This window comes from Pelophylax lessonae (genome assembly GCF_965119305.1).
Source record: "Pelophylax lessonae genome assembly, chromosome: 4".
Taxonomy (NCBI): Eukaryota; Metazoa; Chordata; class Amphibia; order Anura; family Ranidae; genus Pelophylax; species Pelophylax lessonae.
The window spans coordinates 355,780,304-355,800,183 of NC_138771.1; the positions used below are offsets into that span (position 1 = coordinate 355,780,304).

Below are 19,880 nucleotides of genomic sequence, written 5' to 3' on the forward strand. Positions count from 1 at the left end.
TCTAATTTGTTCAGTGCTGCATAGAGTCGTGTGGGCTTTACGTGTGAACACCTGTCCTAGTCTTTGTTGTTCTTGCTTATTAAGTTGAAAGCATCATAGATGTTTGTTGGGAGGATGAAGAGTTGCACACCTCCCTGTTTGATCTCACCCAACATAAGTTAACAGCCTACAGTAAGCTTTCATTGGTTAAATGATACTGTAGTTGTTAGCCATCAAATTGACATACTGTCAGTGGAGGACACACAAAATGTGACGCACTTTGACAATAGAATAACTAGGGGGTTCTAGGCAGTGTGGATAAGATAAACAGGCTGTCTGAGAAACACTGACCATTTATATTGCAGTGTGGAGGAACACTGCACCATTTACATAGCAGCTGGCCACAGGGTCTGTTCTCAGTTGTCTTGCTCCTACACACTTTACTCTTCACATGAATGCACCCTCCTACCCTGTACTTAGTACTAGGAAAATCTGCCTGCTCCCTGCTATTTATTTTCTAGATGCAGTAAATTGATGCCGGTGGTTATTGCTTTCAATAGGTTGCTATAATGGGAAGATGTATGTTGCTGAAGAACCCAGCCCCCCCCCCCCCCCCGTATGTACCTAGATGTCAGTTGATAATGACATCCCCATAGGGACCTTTTTTTATATAAACACACAACAGAACGGCCATACATAATAGATGATTGTCATCTAAACCAGCCAATCATGATTTCATTGAAAAACTGTAGTACTTCTATGGACAGCACCTGACCTATGTAAGCACCCCCTGGACAGCGGACTTCAAGAGAAGAAGCTACGTGGGATAGACTTTATTGACCTATCACTGCATCTTCGATAAGCGAAGATCAGCCCCAGGGTGTTTGCACAAGACATAAACCTGTATACGTACTATAATCATTCTAATTTATTTCAAATATAACTAAAGGCGCTTTTTACTTTGTTTCATATAGAGAGGGATTAGAATATTTCATTGCGGTCTGTGTCACTTGTAGGGCCCCATTTACACCTGAGTGTTTTTCAGCTCTAAGCTCCAGAATGCTCCCCATCCAAAGTGTAGCGTACCTTGAAGCTTGAAAGTATATGGGAGCTTCTTTATAGTTACAGTAGATTGTAACCACTTAAGGCCATTTTTTATTTTAACTGACAATTGTGCAGTGATGCGACGCTGTACCCAAATAAAATTTTTTTTTTTTTTTCCCCACAAATAGTTTTCTTTTGGTGTTATTCGATCACATTTTTTTTTTGTGCTACCAAACATTCCCAATAAAAACTATTAAAAAAATCTAATTTTTTCATCAATGTAGACCAATATATACAGGCATACCCCGTTTTAACCGGTTGCCGACCGCCGCACGACTATATACTGCGGCGGTCAGCCAGAGTGACGTATCGGTACGTCACTCGCCTGTCACTGACTTGCGAGCCTATCGCGGGCGGGCGCGCGCCCGCCTCGGCTCGTTCACAGACAAGTCAGTGCGTGTGACCGGCGGACTCGATGTCCGCCAGTCACACTGCGATCGCTCCTGTGAAGGGAGAAAGACAGAGCAGCTTGTGTAAACAAGCTGCCTGTCAGTTCTCCCTGTGTAAAAGTGAAGATCTGTCCGTTCTACTATGTAGAAAGGTTGATCTTTGCTTTTACACCAATAGGAATGTCCCTACACAGTTAGAATCACGCCCCTAGGACACACTTAACCCCTCCCTGTCCAATAAAGTTAACCCCTTCCCTGCCAGTGTCATTTTTGCAGTAACAGTGCATATGTATAGCACTGATTACTGCAGTAATGTCACTGGTACCCCCAAAAGTGTCAAAAATGTCAGTCAAGGGTCCGATCTGTCCGCCGCAATGTCGCAGTACCGAAAAAAAAATCGCAGATCGCCGCCATTACGCGTTAAAAAAAAACCCACCAAAAATGACAAAAATCTTTCCCTTTGTTAGTAAACACGATAACTTTTGCGCAAACCAATCAAAATACGCTTTTTGCGATTTTTTTTTTTTACCAAACATAGGTAGCATAAAACAAATTGGCCGAAAAATGTTAAAAAATTTTGATTTTTACTTTTTTTTTTTGAGGAATTTCATATAAAAAAATGTGAAAAATATTGTTATTTTTGCAAAATTTACGCTCTTTTTTTGTTTATAGCGCGTGATCAAAAAATCGCACAGGTGATCAAATACCACCAAAAGAAAGCTCTGTTTGTGGGAAAAAAAGGACGTCAAATTTGTTTAGGTACAGCGTCGCACGACCGCGCAATTGTCCGTTAAAATCACGCAGTAAAAAATCGCAAAAAAACCCCTGGTCCTTTAGCAGCCAAATCCTCCGGGGCTTAAGTGGTTAAGTACACTCACTTTACATACACTCGCGAGTATGGACACAGCCTGGTCAGCTTGGCATGGCATTACTCCCAGTTTTTAACATTGGCGTCTATGGGAAATCGTGGTCAGCTTGACATGGCACTACTCCCAAACCATAAGTGACAGGGATACCAAACTTAGGGAGCAATGTGAGGGGACCCAGGACTACAACATATCCTATTTGTGGCCAGCCAGCTTGCCTAGGAAATAAAAAAATGTATTGCTTCACTTTAAGTACATTTTCGTTTTACATACATGCTCTGGTCCCATTGTGTACTTAAAAGCGGGGTATGCCTGTATTCTACTAAATATTTTTGGTAAAAAAAAATCCCAATAAGTGTATATTAATTGGTTTGCGCAAAGGTTGTCGCGTCTACAAACTAGGGGAAAGATTTGTCATTTTTTATTTTACTTATTTTTTTAACTAGTAATGGCGATCAGCGATTTTTAGCGGGACTTTGCAGGTGGATAGATCAGACCCCTAACTGACACTTTTCAGAGGACCAGTAACATTACTCCAGCAATCAGTGCTAAAAACATGCACGATTACTGTACTAATGACACTGGCAGGGAAGGGGTTAACACCAGGGGCTATCAAAGGATTAAATGTGTGCCTAGAGGATGCTTTCTAACTGTTTGGGGGATGGGTTTGCTGGATGAACACCGAGATCTGTTTTCATCACTGAGATAACAGCAGTCTGCAGTGTTTAGTTCGGCAGACCGCCGTTCTCTCTCCATGGTGAGCAATCATGGGTGCCCGGCGGACACAGCGTTCACCGGTCCCGCTGATTGGATCCCCCTCTAGCCAATTGGTGCGTGCGCACGCCCCCACTAAGTGTTACACAAAACGACGTACAGGTACGTCTTTCGTGTAACCGAGCCGAACTGCCGCAGTATAACTACTGCAGCTAGTCGGCAAGTGGTTAATTGGTGAACGCCTGGAAAATGTGTGTATTGCATGTTTTTTATTGGCTAGAAGCAATTTTAACAAACGCTTACACAAAAACACTCAAACGCCTGTAGAAACACTTGAGTAAAGAGCCTGTAAAAACAACCAAAGACACTTGGCTCAAGTGTGCATGCAGCCTGAGGCACTAGGGAGGGAAGAGCAGTTCTTACGTGCTAAAAATCGCCTGAAATAGGTCTGAAAAAAAAATGCTTGATTCAGGTGTTTACAGGCATTCCTTTTAATGAGTCTCTAAGGCCGAAAATGCCCAAGTCTGCCTAAAAAGTGCTCATACAGTATGTGAACACCCACCATTTTAATTGCATGGGGTTTTGAGAGTTTGGAGCTTTGAGTTACTAAATGCTCAGGTGTAAATGAGGCCTTAGGCAGATTCATCTTGTTTACCATTCTCATTCACAAGTGAAAGTCCAAATTTTGGGTTGTCAGCAGTACGGGAATAGATGGGAAATCCTCAAAGGGCAAAACTATTTTTAGGGATTTCCTCACTTTGGAGCGATTTCCTCTCACTTCCTGTTTTGGCTATGGGATAGGAAGTGAAGGGAAATCCACCCAATGGAACACAGATGGTTAAAAAAAATGTGCCTTCAGTCATACTTTAACCACTTGCTGACCGCCTAACAGGGAATGTATGTCATTACTTTATTTTTTTCTATTAAAATAAGAAAACATACTTACCTGCTCTGTGCAGTTGGTTTTGCACAGAGCAGCTTGGATCCTCCTCTTCTCAGGTCCCTGGCTGGAGCTCCTGGCCCCTCCCTCCTGTTGAGTGCCCCCACAGCAAGCAGCTTGCTATGGGGGCACGCAAACTCAGCTGCAGCTCCATGTATCCATTCAGGCACGAGGCTGCCGCTTGGCCCCACCCTCTCCTGGTTGGCTAACTGAGTTTGACTGACAGCAGCAGGAGCCAATCGCACTGCTGCTGTCTTTGCCAATCAGGAGATAGAGTCCCGGATGGCTGAGGCATTCGTTGACATCACTGGATTGAGAGGGGGCTGAGGTAAGTATCAGGGGCTGCTGCAGAAGGCTTTTTATCTTAATGCATAAAATACCGGTAACTTTTTTTTTTTTTTCAGTCAGGTGGCCAACTTTTAGCTAAAAGTGGTCCCAGCGGCGGTGTCCCTCCTGCAACTTTTCCGCTGATCTGATGCCTGAGGAGAGAGACAAGACAACAAGATAGCCCCCACTCGGTTCTATGCCCTTGAAGGACTGGAGCGACCGACGACGTCACTTCCGGTCCCCGGGCAGATTGACAGGATTTTTTTTCCCTTAAAGTCAAAATAACTTTTTTTTTTTTTTGCTTTTAAAGGTAAATCGGAGATCTGAGGTCTTTTAACCCCCGGATCTCTCAATAAAGAGGACCTGTCATGCCTATTTCTATTAGAAGGAATGCTAACATTTCTTGTAATAGAAATAAAAGTGAGCATAAAAAATTAAAGGGACAGTTTAAAAAAAAAAAAAAAAAAAAAAAAAAGAAGATAAATAAGAACAAAAAATAAATAAAGCTCCTAATCCCTTCTAGCTTGCACGCATATGTAAGTCATGACCGCATGTGTAAACAGTGTTCAAACCACACATATCGCCACAATCGTTAGTGCGAGAACAAGAATTCTAGTGCAAGCCCCCCCTTTGTAACTCTAAACTGGTAACTTGTAAATATTTTTAAAATGTCGCCTATGGAGATTTTTAAGTACCATCATTTGTCGCCGTTCCACAAGCGTGCACAATTTTAAAGCATGACATCTTGGGTATCTATTTACTTGGCTTAACATCATCTTTCACATTATACAAAAAAATTGGGCTAACTTTACTGTTTTTTTATTTCATTGTAGGCGTCTTGGCTCCTCCTCCTCTGCCCTATGCCCTAATAGCAAGTGCTTGCTATGGGTGCAGACATGCCGGCTTGATCCTGAGCGGGTCTGTGTGTGTCCATAGACACACACAAGGTGGCTTGGCCCCGGCCCTTGCTTGATTGATCGCAGCATGAGCCAATGGTTCTTACCGCTGCCTGTGAACAGAGAGAGCAGTAATGTTGCTCTCAGGCACAGCACTGGATCAAGAGTTGCCAGGTATTTGGGGTGCTGAACCACTTTAATTTGTTTTTTATATTCCACGTTTCATTTAGTTTTTAGTTAATGGAATCTATCTGCCTTTAACTTAGGCATGCAGGCGGAAGGGTGGGCTTTGCTAAAAATTCCTCCCTCTTTCTCCATATTAAAGAAAAAAAAAATACTCATGAGTCCTGGGATGTATGACAATTTTTTTTTGCCTAGGCCAGAAATCAGGAAGCAATGGAGAACATGTATATAAAAAAAAAAAAAAATGTTTAAAACTAGTAAATAAACTTTCTCTTACGTCCTCCGACAGTCGCCGCCGCTTCATATTCATCACTAATGGGGTTATTGACCTTTGCTCCACAGGAGTAGCTAGGCAACAAAATAGTTAATATCAAAGCTTTTAACATATCCCACCCCTAGGGGGTGGTCCCCTCAGTCAATACCTCCCTGCTTCCTGCATTCCCAACTCAGTTTCTAATGCCTAGCTCAGGAGTAGGCTGGCTGTTCCTGTGCTGGGGCTCTGTCTCAGCTTCTTTTCTCTTTTTAATTTTATTTTGAGTTTTTTTTTTCTCTTTCTTCTACTTAGCTGTTGATTTTCAGCATTAGTTAGCATCTTCTGATGAAGATGATCGTGCGGAGCTGGGTCTCGGACTGGCCACCCTGGATCCCAGGGCTCAGGGTCAGGGGCTTCCCAGCCTGCCATCGAGCGTTCAGCCAAGGGTACCCTGGCACATTGAACGACCCATCCCTGTTCGCTGCAGGGATGCTATCTGTGAGGTGGCTACCTCACTGGACGCATGCGGTTTCGCACCGCAGTTCCTATGCGTCCTGGCTGCGACACTCCCTGTCCTTCAGTGCAGCGGTTTGATCGCTGGAACAGGCTCCCCACGCCATCCGGACTGGTAAGTGTGCATCTATGTGGGGACCTGTCTGTTTGGGTGTCAGTCTGGGACTGTGTGACCCTGCATGTCTATGTGTCTGCTGAGCTCCCTGTCAGTTCCTGTGTGGAATTGCTGCCTGTGTGTGGGCTGTGAGGGGGGGGCTCTCCTGCTCTGCTGGGTGAATACATGTTGCAGTCTGAGTTTTGGACATGCTGTGCGGCGATCGCTGCAGCGACCCGCCATTTTTTCTGCGGCAATTAGGGTGACCGGTCCTGTGTGGTAAGGCGCTGCGTTTTGGCGCCAAACACCGCCATTTTGGCGGAGATCGATCAGGCCACATGTCGGCGCCATTTTCTATTTGCCTATGGAAATCCTCAGCCGAGCGGCCATGTTTGTGTAGCCTCTCATAGGCTTCATAGGGGCGGTCAGTCTTGCATCACTTCCTTTTGCTCTGGGACAGCGATCGGTGCAGCAGCCTGTGGATCTCTCCAGGTTTTTACTTTTCCATTTTCCTGTATTCCTTGCCCAGTGTTTCCTCTCCCTGTGGGGGTCGGTGTATTCAGTGGGTGCGGGGGGCTACGCTCGCCGCGATCTTAAAGGGACAGTGCTCCTTTTTTCCTAATATTGCTGGGGCATGGATTCTCAGGATTGCAAGTTTCCTCCCACCTTGGTGGGGGGCCAAGGGGCTGCTGCTTCTCCCGAGGGGGCTAATCTGGCTACTATTGTGGCAAATTTGGCTGCTCAGGTGCAGATGCTGGTGGCTGATCGATCCACAAAACGGCCCAGAGTGTCTATTTCCTCTGATTCAGAGGGCGATGGGGCTGCTATGGCTGGAGTGCCCTTCTCAGGGTCTCACTCATCTCTAGACCTTGTGGGGTCTGAAGGGGAGGCTGAGGTGGAATGGGTTGATAATTCTCCCCCTGGCTCGTCTGAAGAGCTTGCACTCATGGATGAGTTAGTTGCTTCTATCAAGCAAACGCTGCATTTGCAGGATGAACCATGTCCTCCTGTTTTGATGTCCTCTTATGGGACGCAAAGGAAACGCAAAACATCGCAGGTTTTTCCTTGCTCTGAGGAATTTCAGCGCGCGGTTGATGAGCAATGGCGCAATTTAACCACCTCAATACAGGGCACTTAAACCCCCTTCCTTCCCAGACCAATTTTCAGCTTTTAGCGCTGTTGCAATTTGAATGACAATTGCGCGGTCATACAACGCTGTACCTAAACCAAATTTGTGTCATTTTTTCCCCACAAATAGAGCTTTCTTTTGGTGGTATTTGATCACCGTCAGGTTTTTTCTTTTTTGGTGCACAAATAAAAAAAGACTGAAAAGTTTGAAAAAAAAAAAAGTTTTTTTTGTTTAGGTTATAAAATTTTGTAAATAGATAAGTTTTTTCCTGCACTGATGAGCACTGATGATGCCGCACTGACAGGCACTGATGAGGAGACACTGATGGGGGGGCACTGATGGGGTGGCACTGATATGCAGCACTGATGGGCACTGATAGGTAGCACTGATATGCAGCACTGATGGGCACTGATATGTGGCACTGATAGATAGCACTGATATGCAGCATTGGTGGGCACTGATAGGCAGCACTGATGGGCACTGATAGGCAGCACTGATGGGCACTGATAGGCAGCACTGATGGGCACTGATAGGCAGCACTGATGGGCACTGATAGGTGGCACTGTTGGGCGGCACTGATCGGCACTGATGGGTGGCACTGATCGGCACTGATGGGTGGCACTGATCGGCACTGATGGGTGGCACTGATCGGCACTGATGGGTGGCACTGATCGGCACTGATGGGTGGCACTGATCGGCACTGATGGGTGGCACTGATCGGCACTGATGGGGGGCACTGATCGGCACTGATGGGGGGCACTGATCGGCACTGATGGGGGGCACTGATCGGCACTGATGGGGGGCACTGATCGGCACTGATGGGGGGCACTGATCGGCACTGATGGGGGGCACTGATCGGCACTGATGGGGGGCACTGATCGGCACTGATGGGGGGCACTGATGGGCACTGATGGGGGGCACTGATGGGCACTGATGGGGGGCACTGATGGGGGGCACTGATGGGCACTGATGGGGGGCACTGATGGGCACTGATGGGGGGCACTGATGGGCACTGATGGGGGGCACTGATAGGCAGCACTGGTGGGCAATAATGGGCACTGGTGGGCGGCACTGATAGATTGCAATAATGGGTATTGGTGGGCAGCACTAATAGATGGCATTGGTGGACAACACTGATAGGGAGGGCACTGGGGGGCTCTCTGAGCCCTGCTTGCCATCCCTGGTGGCCATAGTGGGCATCCCTGGTGGTCATGGGTGGGCATCCCTGGTGGCTTAGTGGCACCCCTCCCCCCCCCAGGGCTGCACTGGTAATCAATGTTCTGATTACCAGCACAGACCCCCCCTGTGATCAGTGAGTAATTAGAAATACTCACTGATCACCCCCTCAGCAGCACCGATCATCCCTCTTCTCCTCACTGACAGGATCTGTCAGGGGGAGAAGAGATCGAAGCCGTTACAACGGCTCTATTTACATTACATGACGGCTGTGATTGGACACAGCCGTCATGTGATCAGGAGGGCCAATCACAGGGCCCTCCTGTCGAATGATGTTGCTCTGTGTCCGAGGGACACAGGCACATCGAGATCGCGCCGCTGCGCGTGCCCGCGGTGGCGCGATCTCTCTCCTTCTGAAGGACGTTCCGGAACGTCCATTCAGAAGGACGAGACTCCCGCCCGGCCGTATATGTACTATGGCCGGGTGGGAGGTAGTTAAAGAAGCCTTTTGCTGTACCGAGTAGGTTCAAACTGCGTTATCTATTTTCACCCACCACTGAGCGTTGGTGTGTGCTGCCTCAGGTGGATCATGCAGTGGCGTTTTGAATAAGTCCACTGCGATCCCCGCTGAGGATACCCCGGTGTTCCGGGATCCGACGGACAGGAGATTGGAGTCTCTGGCCCGTCATGCTTATACGGTTGCTGGTTCTATGCTGAAGCCTATTTTTGCTTCGATTATGGCAGCCCAGGCTATTGCGGATTGGACGCAGGTGCTCAGGCGCACCCTGGTGGCTGACTCGGCCCCGCCGACAACTTTGGCTATGGTGGATCAAATTCATCAGGGTGTCATGTATCTGTGTGATGCGGACTTAGATTTAGTCCCTTTTGGCTGCGCGTCTTTCAAGTGTGGGGGTATTAAACCGTCGCCTGATATGGCTGAAATGTTGGTCTGTCGACCAATCCTCTCGCAAGACTTTGGCTAATTTGCCCTACGCGGGATCTCGCCTTTTTGGCGAATCTTTGGATACTCTGATAAAGGGTATTTCTGGGGGTAAGAGCACTCTCTTGCCCCAAACTCACAAGAATAAATTTGTTCGTGGTAAGAAGAATGCCTCGTTTAGGCCCTCTCAGGGGTCCTTTCGTGCCTTTCGGTCGCACTATAAGGGCAAGCCCTTCAAGGGCCAAGGCTCCCAGAAGAAGCCGTGGGCGGGTAAGCAGGAGTCCGGCCAGTCCGGGTCCGCTGCCCATAACAATGCGGCCTGAAGGGACGCCCTCACCCGTATCTGGGGTGGGGGGACGTTTGCTCGGTTTTTTTCAACCCTGGCTGGACCGCATTCGGGACAGATGGGTTCAGGAAATCGTTCAATCTGGGTACAAGATCGAGTTTCTCTCTCGGCCTGCGGGCAGATTTTTCCTCTCAAACCTTCAGCTGACTCCGGAGCGCTTGCAGGATCTGCACCTGGCGGTGCGGGACCTGCGGGCCCAGGGAGTGGTGGTTCCGGTGCCTCATCGGGACATATTTCGGGGGTTCTATTCCAATCTGTTCACTGTGCCCAGAAAGGAGGGCAAGGTACGTCCGATTCTGGACTTAAAAGCTCTGAACCGCTTTGTGCGGGTTCGCAAGTTCCGCATGGAATCACTGCGCTCGGTGGTGGCTGCCCTGGTTCTGGGGGAATTCATGGCCTCCATCGATCTGAAGGATGCGTACCTTCACATCCCCATTTTCGAGGGTCACCAGAGGTACCTTCGATTCGCCATTGCGGAGGATCATTACCAATTCGTGGCGTTACCCTTTGGTCTCGCTTCGGCTCCGCGGGTTTTCACCAAGGTTCTGGCTTTGTTGAGAGCCCAGGGCATTGCTGTCCTGGGGTATCTGGACGATATCCTGATTCGGTCTGCGACCAGTCAGGGCCTGGTGAACGACCTGTCCCTCACGATGCAGACTTTGCAGGAGTTCGGGTGGACGATAAACTTTCCAAAGTCGACTCTGTGTCCGTCGGTTCGTCTTCCCTACCTGGGAATGATTTTGGACTCTGCTCAAGCGAGGGTCTTCCTGCCGGAAGACAAGCTCCGGACGCTTCAGGGCGCTGTCCAGTCCCTCAGGGACAATCAGTGCTCCTCCCTCCGGACGTGTATGAGGTGTCTGGGATTGATGGTCTCGGCCTTCGAGGCGATTCCCTTCGCCCAGTTTCACACGCGGGGTCTCCAGGCGGAGATTCTGGCCGTGTGGGATGGGCGACCGCAGTCTCTGGATCTACAGATCTCATTGAGTCATCGTGCCAGAAGGGATCTTCTGTGGTGGCTCCGGTCCCCGGTGGTGTCAGGGCGAAAAGACTTGCCCCCCTTCTCATGGACAGTGATCACCACGGATGCCAGCCTGTCGGGCTGGGGTGGTGTTCTGGGCGTTCTGTCCGCCCAGGGAACTTGGTCGGAGGAGGAATCATCCCTTCCGATCAACATTCTGGAATTGCGAGCAATATATCTTTGTCTTCTACGTTGGACGGACAGGCTTCTAGGGCGTCCGGTTCGGGTGCAGACGGACAATGCCACGGCGGTGGCCTACATCAACCACCAAGGGGGCACCAGGAGTGTCCGAGCGGCTCGGGAAGTAGCCGACATTCTGTCTTGGGCCGAGACGCACGTCCCGGCGATATCTGCAGTCCACATTCCGGGAGTGGAAAACTGGCAGGCGGATTATCTGAGTCGCCAGACCTTGGACCAGGGAGAATGGTCCCTTCACCCGGATGTCTTTCAGATGCTGTGCGCGAAGTGGGGGTCCCCAGATGTGGACCTGTTCACGTCTCGTCTAAACAACAAGGTGGAAAGGTTCGTAGCAAGGACGCGCGATCCTCGGGCTGACGCCTCAGACGCGTTAGTGGCGCCTTGGCGTCAGTATCGTCTGATGTATGCCTTTCCACAGATTCAGCTGGTGTCCAGGTTCCTTCGCAGGTTGGCCTCGGAACCGCACGCGGTGATTCTGGTGGCTCCGGACTGGCCTCGCCGGTCTTGGTACGCAGACCTCATGAATCTGGTGGTCGACGCTCCGTGGCGTCTACCTCTTCGAGAAGATCTCCTGTCTCAAGGACCGATATTCCATCCAGCTTTACAGTCGCTGGCTTTAACGGCTTGGCTGTTGAAAGCCAGGTCCTGAAGGATAGGGGTCTTTCCCCCGAGGTCATTCCCACTTTGATCAAGGCCAGGAAGGCCTCTTCGGGGAAGATTTACTACCGTACTTGGAAGGCGTACTTTGCCTGGTGTGAGTCCAGGGGGTATTCCCCTCGCTCGTACTCGGTATCGCGAGTGTTGGCTTTCCTTCAAACGGGCGTGGACCAGCGTTTGGCGTTGGCCACGATTAAGGGTCAGATTTCTGCGCTGGCCGTTCTCTTTCAACGCCCTGTGGCGTCTAACTCTTTTTGGTTAGCACCTTTGTTCAAGGGGTGCGACATCTGGTCCCTCCTAGGAGGGAGCCTTTGCCTCTATGGGACTTGAACCTGGTTCTGTCCGTGTTGCAGAATGCTCCTTTTGAAAAGATCAGGGAGATCTCGTTACCTCTGTTGTCCAAGAAGGTTGCCTTTTTGGTGGCGATCACTTCGGCTCGCAGAGTGTCGGAGCTGGCGGCTTTGTCCTGCAGCTCTCCCTACTTGGTGATTCACTTGGATAAGGTAGTCTTGCGACATAATCCGTCTTTTCTTTTCCGAAGAGGATTTAGGAATTTCACCTCAATGAGGACATTGTCTTGCCTTCGCTCTGCGCGAGGCCAAAGCATCCGAAGGAGGTGGCTTTACATTCTTTGGATGTTGTTCGGGCGATCAGGGTTTACCTGTCGGCGACTAAGTCTTTCCGCAAGTCGGATTCTCTATTTGTCCTTCCTGAAGGGCCTCGGAAGGGCATGGCGGCGTCGGCTTCTACCATCGCCAAATTACATAGTTGCATAGTTACATAGTGAGGTTGAAAAAAGACATGAGTCCATCCAGTTCAACCTATGATGTGTGTGTGTGTTTGCTTTTAGCCGTACATTGTATACCCCTGTATGTTGTGGTCTTTAAGGTGTCCATCTAACAGTTTTTTGAAACTATCAATGCTCCCTGCTGATACGACTGCTTGTGGAAGAGAATTCCACATCCTTACCGCTCTTACAGTGAAGAACCCCTTACGCACTTTAAGGTTAAACCGCCTTTCCTCTAGTTTTAGTGAGTGGCCACGTGTCTTATTGTATCTCCTTTCTCTGAATAGTTTGTTCCTTATGCTCGGGTCGCCAGTACAGTATTTGTACATTGATATCATATCCCCCCTCAATCGTCTCTTCTCCAGAGAGAATAAGTTCAGGGCTTGTAGTCTTTCTTCATAGCTGATGTCCTCCATCCCCCTAATTATTTTTGTTGCCCTTCTCTGGACTTTCTCCAGTTCCAGCACATCCTTTCTGAGGACCGGTGCCCAGAACTGGACAGCATACTCCAGATGTGGCCGGACCAGAGTCTTGTAGAGCGGGAGAATAATCTCTTTATTTCTGGAGTGAATCCCCTTTTTTATACATCCCAGTATTCTGTTGGCTTTGCTTGCTGCGGCCTGGCATTGCATGCCACTGCCAAGCCTGTTGTCTACCAGTACCCCTAAGTCCTTTTCCATCCTAGACTCACCCAGAGGTTCCCCCCCTAGCGAGTAGCTTGCTTTCTGGTTTCTGGCCCCCAAGTGCATTACTTTACATTTTTCAACATTAAATCTCATCTGCCATGTAGTTGCCCACTCCGTTATTTTGTTCAGGTCCGCTTGCAAGGTTTCCACATCCTGCATAGAAGATATTGGCATGCCTAATTTAGTATCATCCGCAAATACTGAGATTGTACTAGATATCCCCTCCTCTAGATCATTTATGAATAAATTAAACAGGATTGGTCCCAGGACAGAACCCTGGGGGACCCCACTTTCCACACCCGCCCAATCCGAGTACTCCCCATTAATCACCACCCTCTGTACTCTCCCCTGGAGCCAGTTCTCTATCCAGGTACTCACCTTATGGTCCATACCTATCTTCCTTAGTTTGTACAGTAATCGTTTGTGGGGAACGGTGTCGAAGGCCTTTGCAAAGTCCAGATACACCACATCCACAGGCTTACCTTTATCTAGTAAATGGATCAGGCAGACCATTGAGCAGGCCTATGCTTTGCGGGGGAAGGTTCCTCCCGTGCCTGTGAAGGCGCACTCTACCAGATCTCTGAGTACGTCTTGGGCCTGTCATCATCGGGCTTCTGTGGCCCAGGTGTGTAAGGCGGCGACTTGGTTGTCAGTTCACACCTTCTCAAGATTCTACAAGGTGGATGTTCAGGCATCGGCGGATGCTTCCTTTGGCCGCAAAGTTCTTAGTGCGGCAGTGCCTTAGGGTCCCTTGCTTTGGGTCCTTGGCTGTTGGGATGTCTTATCCCTGGGTTACTTGTTTTCCTGGGTTGTTGCTCCTGTTGCCCAGTTGGTTCTCTTACTTTGGTAAGGTTCCTTTTTTTCTGTTGTGGGTACTGCGTTGCTTTATGCGCGGCTGCGTTTTTTCCCACCCCTCATGTTTACACTGCTATGGGACGTCCCCATTAGTGATGAATATGAAGCGGCTGCGACTGTCGGAGGACGTAAGAGAACGGAATTTTTGTAAAATCTTACCTGTAAAATTCCTTTCTCTGAGTCCTCCGACAGTCGCCGCCCCCGCCCCTCTTTTGGGGTTTGGTTATGTACTCTACTGCTATGCTACTGAAACTGAGTTGGGAATGCAGGAAGCAGGGAGGTATTGACTGAGGGGACCTCCCCCTAGGGGTGGGATATGTTAAAAGCTTTGATATTAACTATTTTGTTGCCTAGCTACTCCTGCGGAGCAAAGGTCAATAACCCCATTAGTGATGAATATGAATCGGCGGCGACTGTCTGAGGACTCAGAGAAAGGAATTTTACAGGTAAGATTTTACAAAAATTCAGTTTTTCTGTCTGCTTACTAGGGCTAGCAGCATGTGGGTTAAAAATGGTTAACTGTTACCCCCTACCTTATTGGAAGACATCCAAAGCTAACCTAGAAAGGTAGTGTAGGCAAGCAGTAATATAACTGAGGTTAATGGTGCTAATCCTGGTATCAGGTATCTGGAAGATTAGGTATAGTTTACCAGTAATTGCCATGTGTCTGTGATGCTAGGGACTACAAAGAGCTGTCCATGTCTGATCTAAAATGAGTCTCTATTGTCCATTACATGAATGGAAGGCCAGCGTCTACATTTGATTTTACCACATGCATATGGCAAGATTGGTTGTAGAGCTGCATTTATTGGTAGAACAGATCCTGAGCTATAACCAGCTGATGCACTGACTCACTCTGTCACTCTGAAATGTTTTCATTCCACAAGTTTGATATAGACAGTTGGAGATAGCAGGGGTTGTGTCCAGTGCATAATTAACGTCTTAGAACTATTGTACCCAATGATCAACCCTGCATTTGAGGCTACGTTCACACTAGCCTGCCAGCAAAAAAAAAAAAAAAACAGCGTTTTACAGTGAAGGCTAGTGCAGTGCCAGCTTTGGCAAGGGGCAGTGCAATGCGTGTTTTTAGGCTGGGTTCAGTGCGACTATCCAATTCACATGACTGGAGAGTGTGCCTGGCTCTCAATGGAGCCAGTTTACGCATCTCCTTGGTGGCTGTGGAGCAGGGTACATGGGGGTCCTGTCAGTGGTGTATTTAGGTTTTGTGCTGCCCTAGGCCTGACAAAACTTGTGCACCCCCTAATTTAAATAACATACCGGCAGGTAGCAATGTTACCGCTTTATGGGGGGTGCCAGACTGATTTGCTTCCTGGACCCTGCCCTCTGGCCCAATTGGCCCCATAAGACTGGCACTATACTAATAGTGTAGTGCAAGCCTGCGGGGACTCTTTTCGGAGCCGTGAGGAGGCGGTTTTTTTTCAGTGCGGGGTGAAGCTTTTTTGCTGCCCCCCAGCAAACTGCCGCCTTAGGCCTGGGCCTTGTCGGCCTAGGCCAAGATACAGCACTGGGTCCTGTGCGTCTTTGGTTCCATTTTAGGTCCAAATTCAGACCTGATTTGTCCCTGAAATGGACAACATGGATGCACCTGATCCCTGCTGTGAGTCGCATCCAATAGAAGTGTGAACCCAGCCTTAGGGTTTCACACCGCTTTTTTTGTTTTTCCTCAACTTCATTTATGTCACAGCACTGTGCTTTGCACTGATGTGCAGTGCAGACATGCTGCATTTTTCCACATACCAAACCACACTAGTATGGTGTGAACAGGGCACATAAACACTTGTTTTCTGTGTGCCCCAGCAATGAGCTGTGTGTATCCAGAGCAGACAAACATAGGTCACTGCACAAGCCCGAATTCACTTAAAATGACTATTAGACTGTCTTTTTAGTGTTTTGTGTTTTTTCAGTGGAATTATTCTAAAAGCTCATTTTCTAAATCATGGTGTGTAAATCTTTTCTCTTGAATTCCCCTTTCTGTTCTCTAGGTGAACATCATTCCCATTATTGCTAAAGCTGACACAATATCCAAGAGTGAACTCCACAAGTTCAAAATCAAGATTATGAGTGAGCTGGTTAGCAATGGCGTCCAGATTTACCAATTCCCGACTGATGACGAAGCGGTGGCTGAGATTAACTCTGTCATGAATGTAAGTAAAAAAGACTTGGAATGGCATTGAAAATATTAGTGGTTTGGCTAGTGATCTGTTCTTCCAAACACAGGCCATACAGAAAGAAAATGTTTGCATTTTCTGAATGAATGCAAAGCGTTCTCTGATTGGACTAAGTGGAAAGCATGACTTCACTGCCCGGCCTCTCAACCAATCAGAGGGTGCTTGGCATTCATTTAGAAAATTGCAAAGCATTCTCTGAATGGCATTTGTGCCGATCAGCTGACCTCCTGTGTTCAAAATGCAATAGGGCAGCCGGCACAGGACGTGGAGAATAATATCCATACCTGAAATTCTTTATATATTTTTTGCTTATGTTTATAGAACACCTTTTGACAAAGATCTTGTCAAGCTTTAGTCTTTCTCATGCAATTTGTGTTTTGATATTGATATAGACTTAATCTTGGCTAATACCTTGGAATTTCCTTTACCTGTTTATCAATTTATGTAATAAATCATTAATTATACATCATTTTTCTAACTACTTCCAGCATTGATTTTTCTTTTTTTTTTCTTTTGAGAGCCTGCTTGCTTGTTACTCCTATGTATCTTGTAGTGCTCCACTGCTCTCTAGTGGCAGACAGTGACTACTGAAGCTGGTTTTAGCTATGGTACCATGTTTTGGGGTTATTCTTTGGAGAAAAAGTCTTCTCAGCTATTCCAGAAAATAATGGTTTTCTAAGGCTTACACTCAATAAACTTAAGAGATCCCAAAACATTTAAAAAATAAATAAAAAAAACAAAACTGTTTTCATATTCTTTTCATTTATGACACTGTGTGCTTTGGGATATTCATTAGGGGTGCGCATCTTCACTGGTCTCATGATTGGATTGCGATTATCCTGTCAACGATTTGATTCCGCAATGAATCATGATTATTGCCCATGATTTTTATCCAAAAATTCAAGCAGTCAGAACTTTCTTTTGCTCTTAGCGCAATATCCTATTTGGGGAGGGTAATTCTAAGAACCATTCCAAAAGAGGACTACAAGTTATTCACTTTCTGTTTATTAGAGAACAAATGGGTATTCTTTACATCTAGAGGAAAATCAGGTAAAGTGATGGTGGTGGGGGGAGGGATGGGATCAGGCAGAGGGGATGGTGGTGGCATGGGATCAGTGACACTGGCGCTTACCTGCTCTGTGTCAGTTGATTCCCCCTCCTCCATGCTCGGTGTGTCTCTGCCTCTCTTCCGGTGCCTCCAGTAATGCCTCTCCTGTCGTGGAGTCTCCTCGAACTCCTCCCCATTCATTCCACTGGCTGTCAGCTCATCAGCTGACTTTCTTCACCAGTGTCCATCTCTCTGCATACTGCGGTGGGCGGGGAAGGTGAGGGGGCTTTATTCACCAGCTAGACTTTGCCTCTGTGTTTCTCCAGGAGAGGCAGAGCACCGCATGACATATTCAATAATTGATTCAGCTGACTCTGAGCATCGATGCAGAATCGCAAACGTCAGAATCGTTATGCAGCAATTATATTCAACACCCCTAATATCCATAATTCATTTTATGTACTATTTCACTCGAAGATCAGTGGATCTAAAAATTACCCCAATGACACCTGACTCCATTCCTACAGATCTGTGTGCAAAAAGCCTAGTACACACAGGCCGAATGTCGGGTAACATCGGCTGTTCAATAAAAACCCGCTAGGTTGAACAGAAAATAAACTGTGTACTAGGCTTAAGTTTGCCTGCATGATCAAACCGTGCTGAAAATCATGGCAAATTATTTTCATAGTAGGCAGGATGCAGAATACCTGTGCACTTTCAGAAGTGTAGTTTGCAGGTTTCATTCGTACAGGAGCTTATCTTGGCACTCCTGAAACACAGAGCGGGACATATTGATAGCTGGTCCTGGTGATTACATCAGGCAGAGCAAGTGCAGCCAAGGAGGAAGCTTTGGGTACAAAGGTGTACCAAAATATTAAAATGACTTTTTTTTGGCCGTTCCTTGTACGTCCACATTTTTTACTTTGGTAAATTTTGCTAATTATTTTACATCTTTTTTTTGTTGCCCTCATGCTATTGTTGGCTCTTATGTCTGATCCTTTATCACACGTATTGATTTATTCCAATTATGATTTTTCTGTTTTAGGCTCATCTCCCATTTGCCGTGGTCGGGAGCACAGAAGAAGTAAAAGTTGGGAATAAGCTGGTGAGAGCCAGACAGTACCCATGGGGTGTTGTTCAAGGTATGTGTGAACATAAAAATGTTTTTTTTGCCTTTTAAATATTTATCATGCTTTTAAATATTTACGTGCTTTATTTAGGATTTAAGATTGTAAAGTAAATAATTCTACTCAATGCTTTGAATAGCTTTTGAAGAACTTGTATCTAAACAGGAGAGATCCTGCTTGATAGACCTTCATCAAAGCTAAAAACTCTGTATCAAGAAAATATGGAGGCTGCTGGCCTTTTCCCCTCTGACAGTACTGTTTGCATGGCTGTCATGGTGACCCAGGGGCTTTAATAATTTCCGAGGTACGCATCTTGAAACAGACATGTTGATCAGGGACAGCCGGTCAACTGGCAATCTTGGATCATCAGGGGTATCTCCTGTATGTCTGTAAATACAGGTTTTCTTTTTGATGGCATTAATGTTAACCACAGTTTCTAGCTGCTTTAACAAAATATTAATTCTCATGATAGTAGATATAAAGTCTACCAGTATATGTAGTGTTGGGTGAGCCATATTCTGTAGAAGGCTTAGTCTCCCAAGTGTCCCATACAGGGGTGACTCTGTGACACAAATCCTTTATTAACCCTTAAGAAGGTTGTGCATACTGTGAGGTGGTGTTCATTACATGACTAATGAGGGCTTTCTTGTTGGACCCTTGTTTAAATTTCCGATCTTGTTCCTGTTGTGTATCCCACTGAGGAATAATTACCACTCAGGTTGGTGTACCTGCTGTAGTCTTATGCAGGCGCTCGCCACCGTTTATACTAAAGAGAAAGTGATAATGACCATACACCGCCAACAGCAGTGGTGTGCAGCCGTTCTCTCTCGCTCTCGCTCTCTCTCTCTCCTGTTGTGTATCATTTAAAATTAATTTTTTCCAGGTGCAGTTGAACCTTTTTGCATATGTTTTTATAGTGTTTTTTTTAACATTGTTTCTCCCATAGTTGAAAATGAGAGTCACTGCGACTTTGTGAAGCTGAGGGAAATGCTGATCCGGGTCAATATGGAGGATCTCAGGGAACAGACCCATACGCGCCACTATGAGCTGTACAGGCGTTGCAAGCTTGAAGAGATGGGTTTTAAAGACACTGACCCAGATAACCAGCCCTTTAGGTAGATATAAGGGGAGGGTTGGAATTTTGTGCTGGAACATGCTATTAAAATTCTTCTGTCTTTTGTCTCCAATGGGACTGGTTAAAGATACTGTATGTGAGCACACATTATAATCCCATCGGCTGTAAAATTTACAACCGTTCCATTCTGCATACAGTCAGATGCAAAAGGATAACTGAAATAATTCTATCTAGTAACTGTGCAGTTCTACATTATATACTATGGCAGTCATTTGATTTGTATAATGCTAATCGGCATGCTGTCTTGGGAAAACAGCTGAGCTCATATTCCTTTTTAATATAAAATTTTAGGTGGACCTTCCATGAAAAATGAAAGGCCTTCATTACTGCT

The 19,880-nt window shown here is 46.9% G+C and overlaps 1 protein-coding gene across 3 annotated transcripts in view; it reads left to right on the top strand.

The window, feature by feature from the left end:
* Positions 1 to 19,880, top strand: part of SEPTIN8 (septin 8) — a 192,197-nt gene that overhangs the window by 116,924 nt on the left and 55,393 nt on the right. For all 3 annotated transcript variants that reach the window (XM_082254249.1, XM_082254250.1, XM_082254251.1), the window contains exons 5-7: positions 16,054 to 16,215; positions 18,333 to 18,429; positions 19,361 to 19,529. In XM_082254249.1, coding sequence (XP_082110375.1) covers positions 16,054 to 16,215; positions 18,333 to 18,429; positions 19,361 to 19,529 — 428 coding nt within the window. The remainder of the gene's footprint in view (positions 1 to 16,053; positions 16,216 to 18,332; positions 18,430 to 19,360; positions 19,530 to 19,880) is intronic.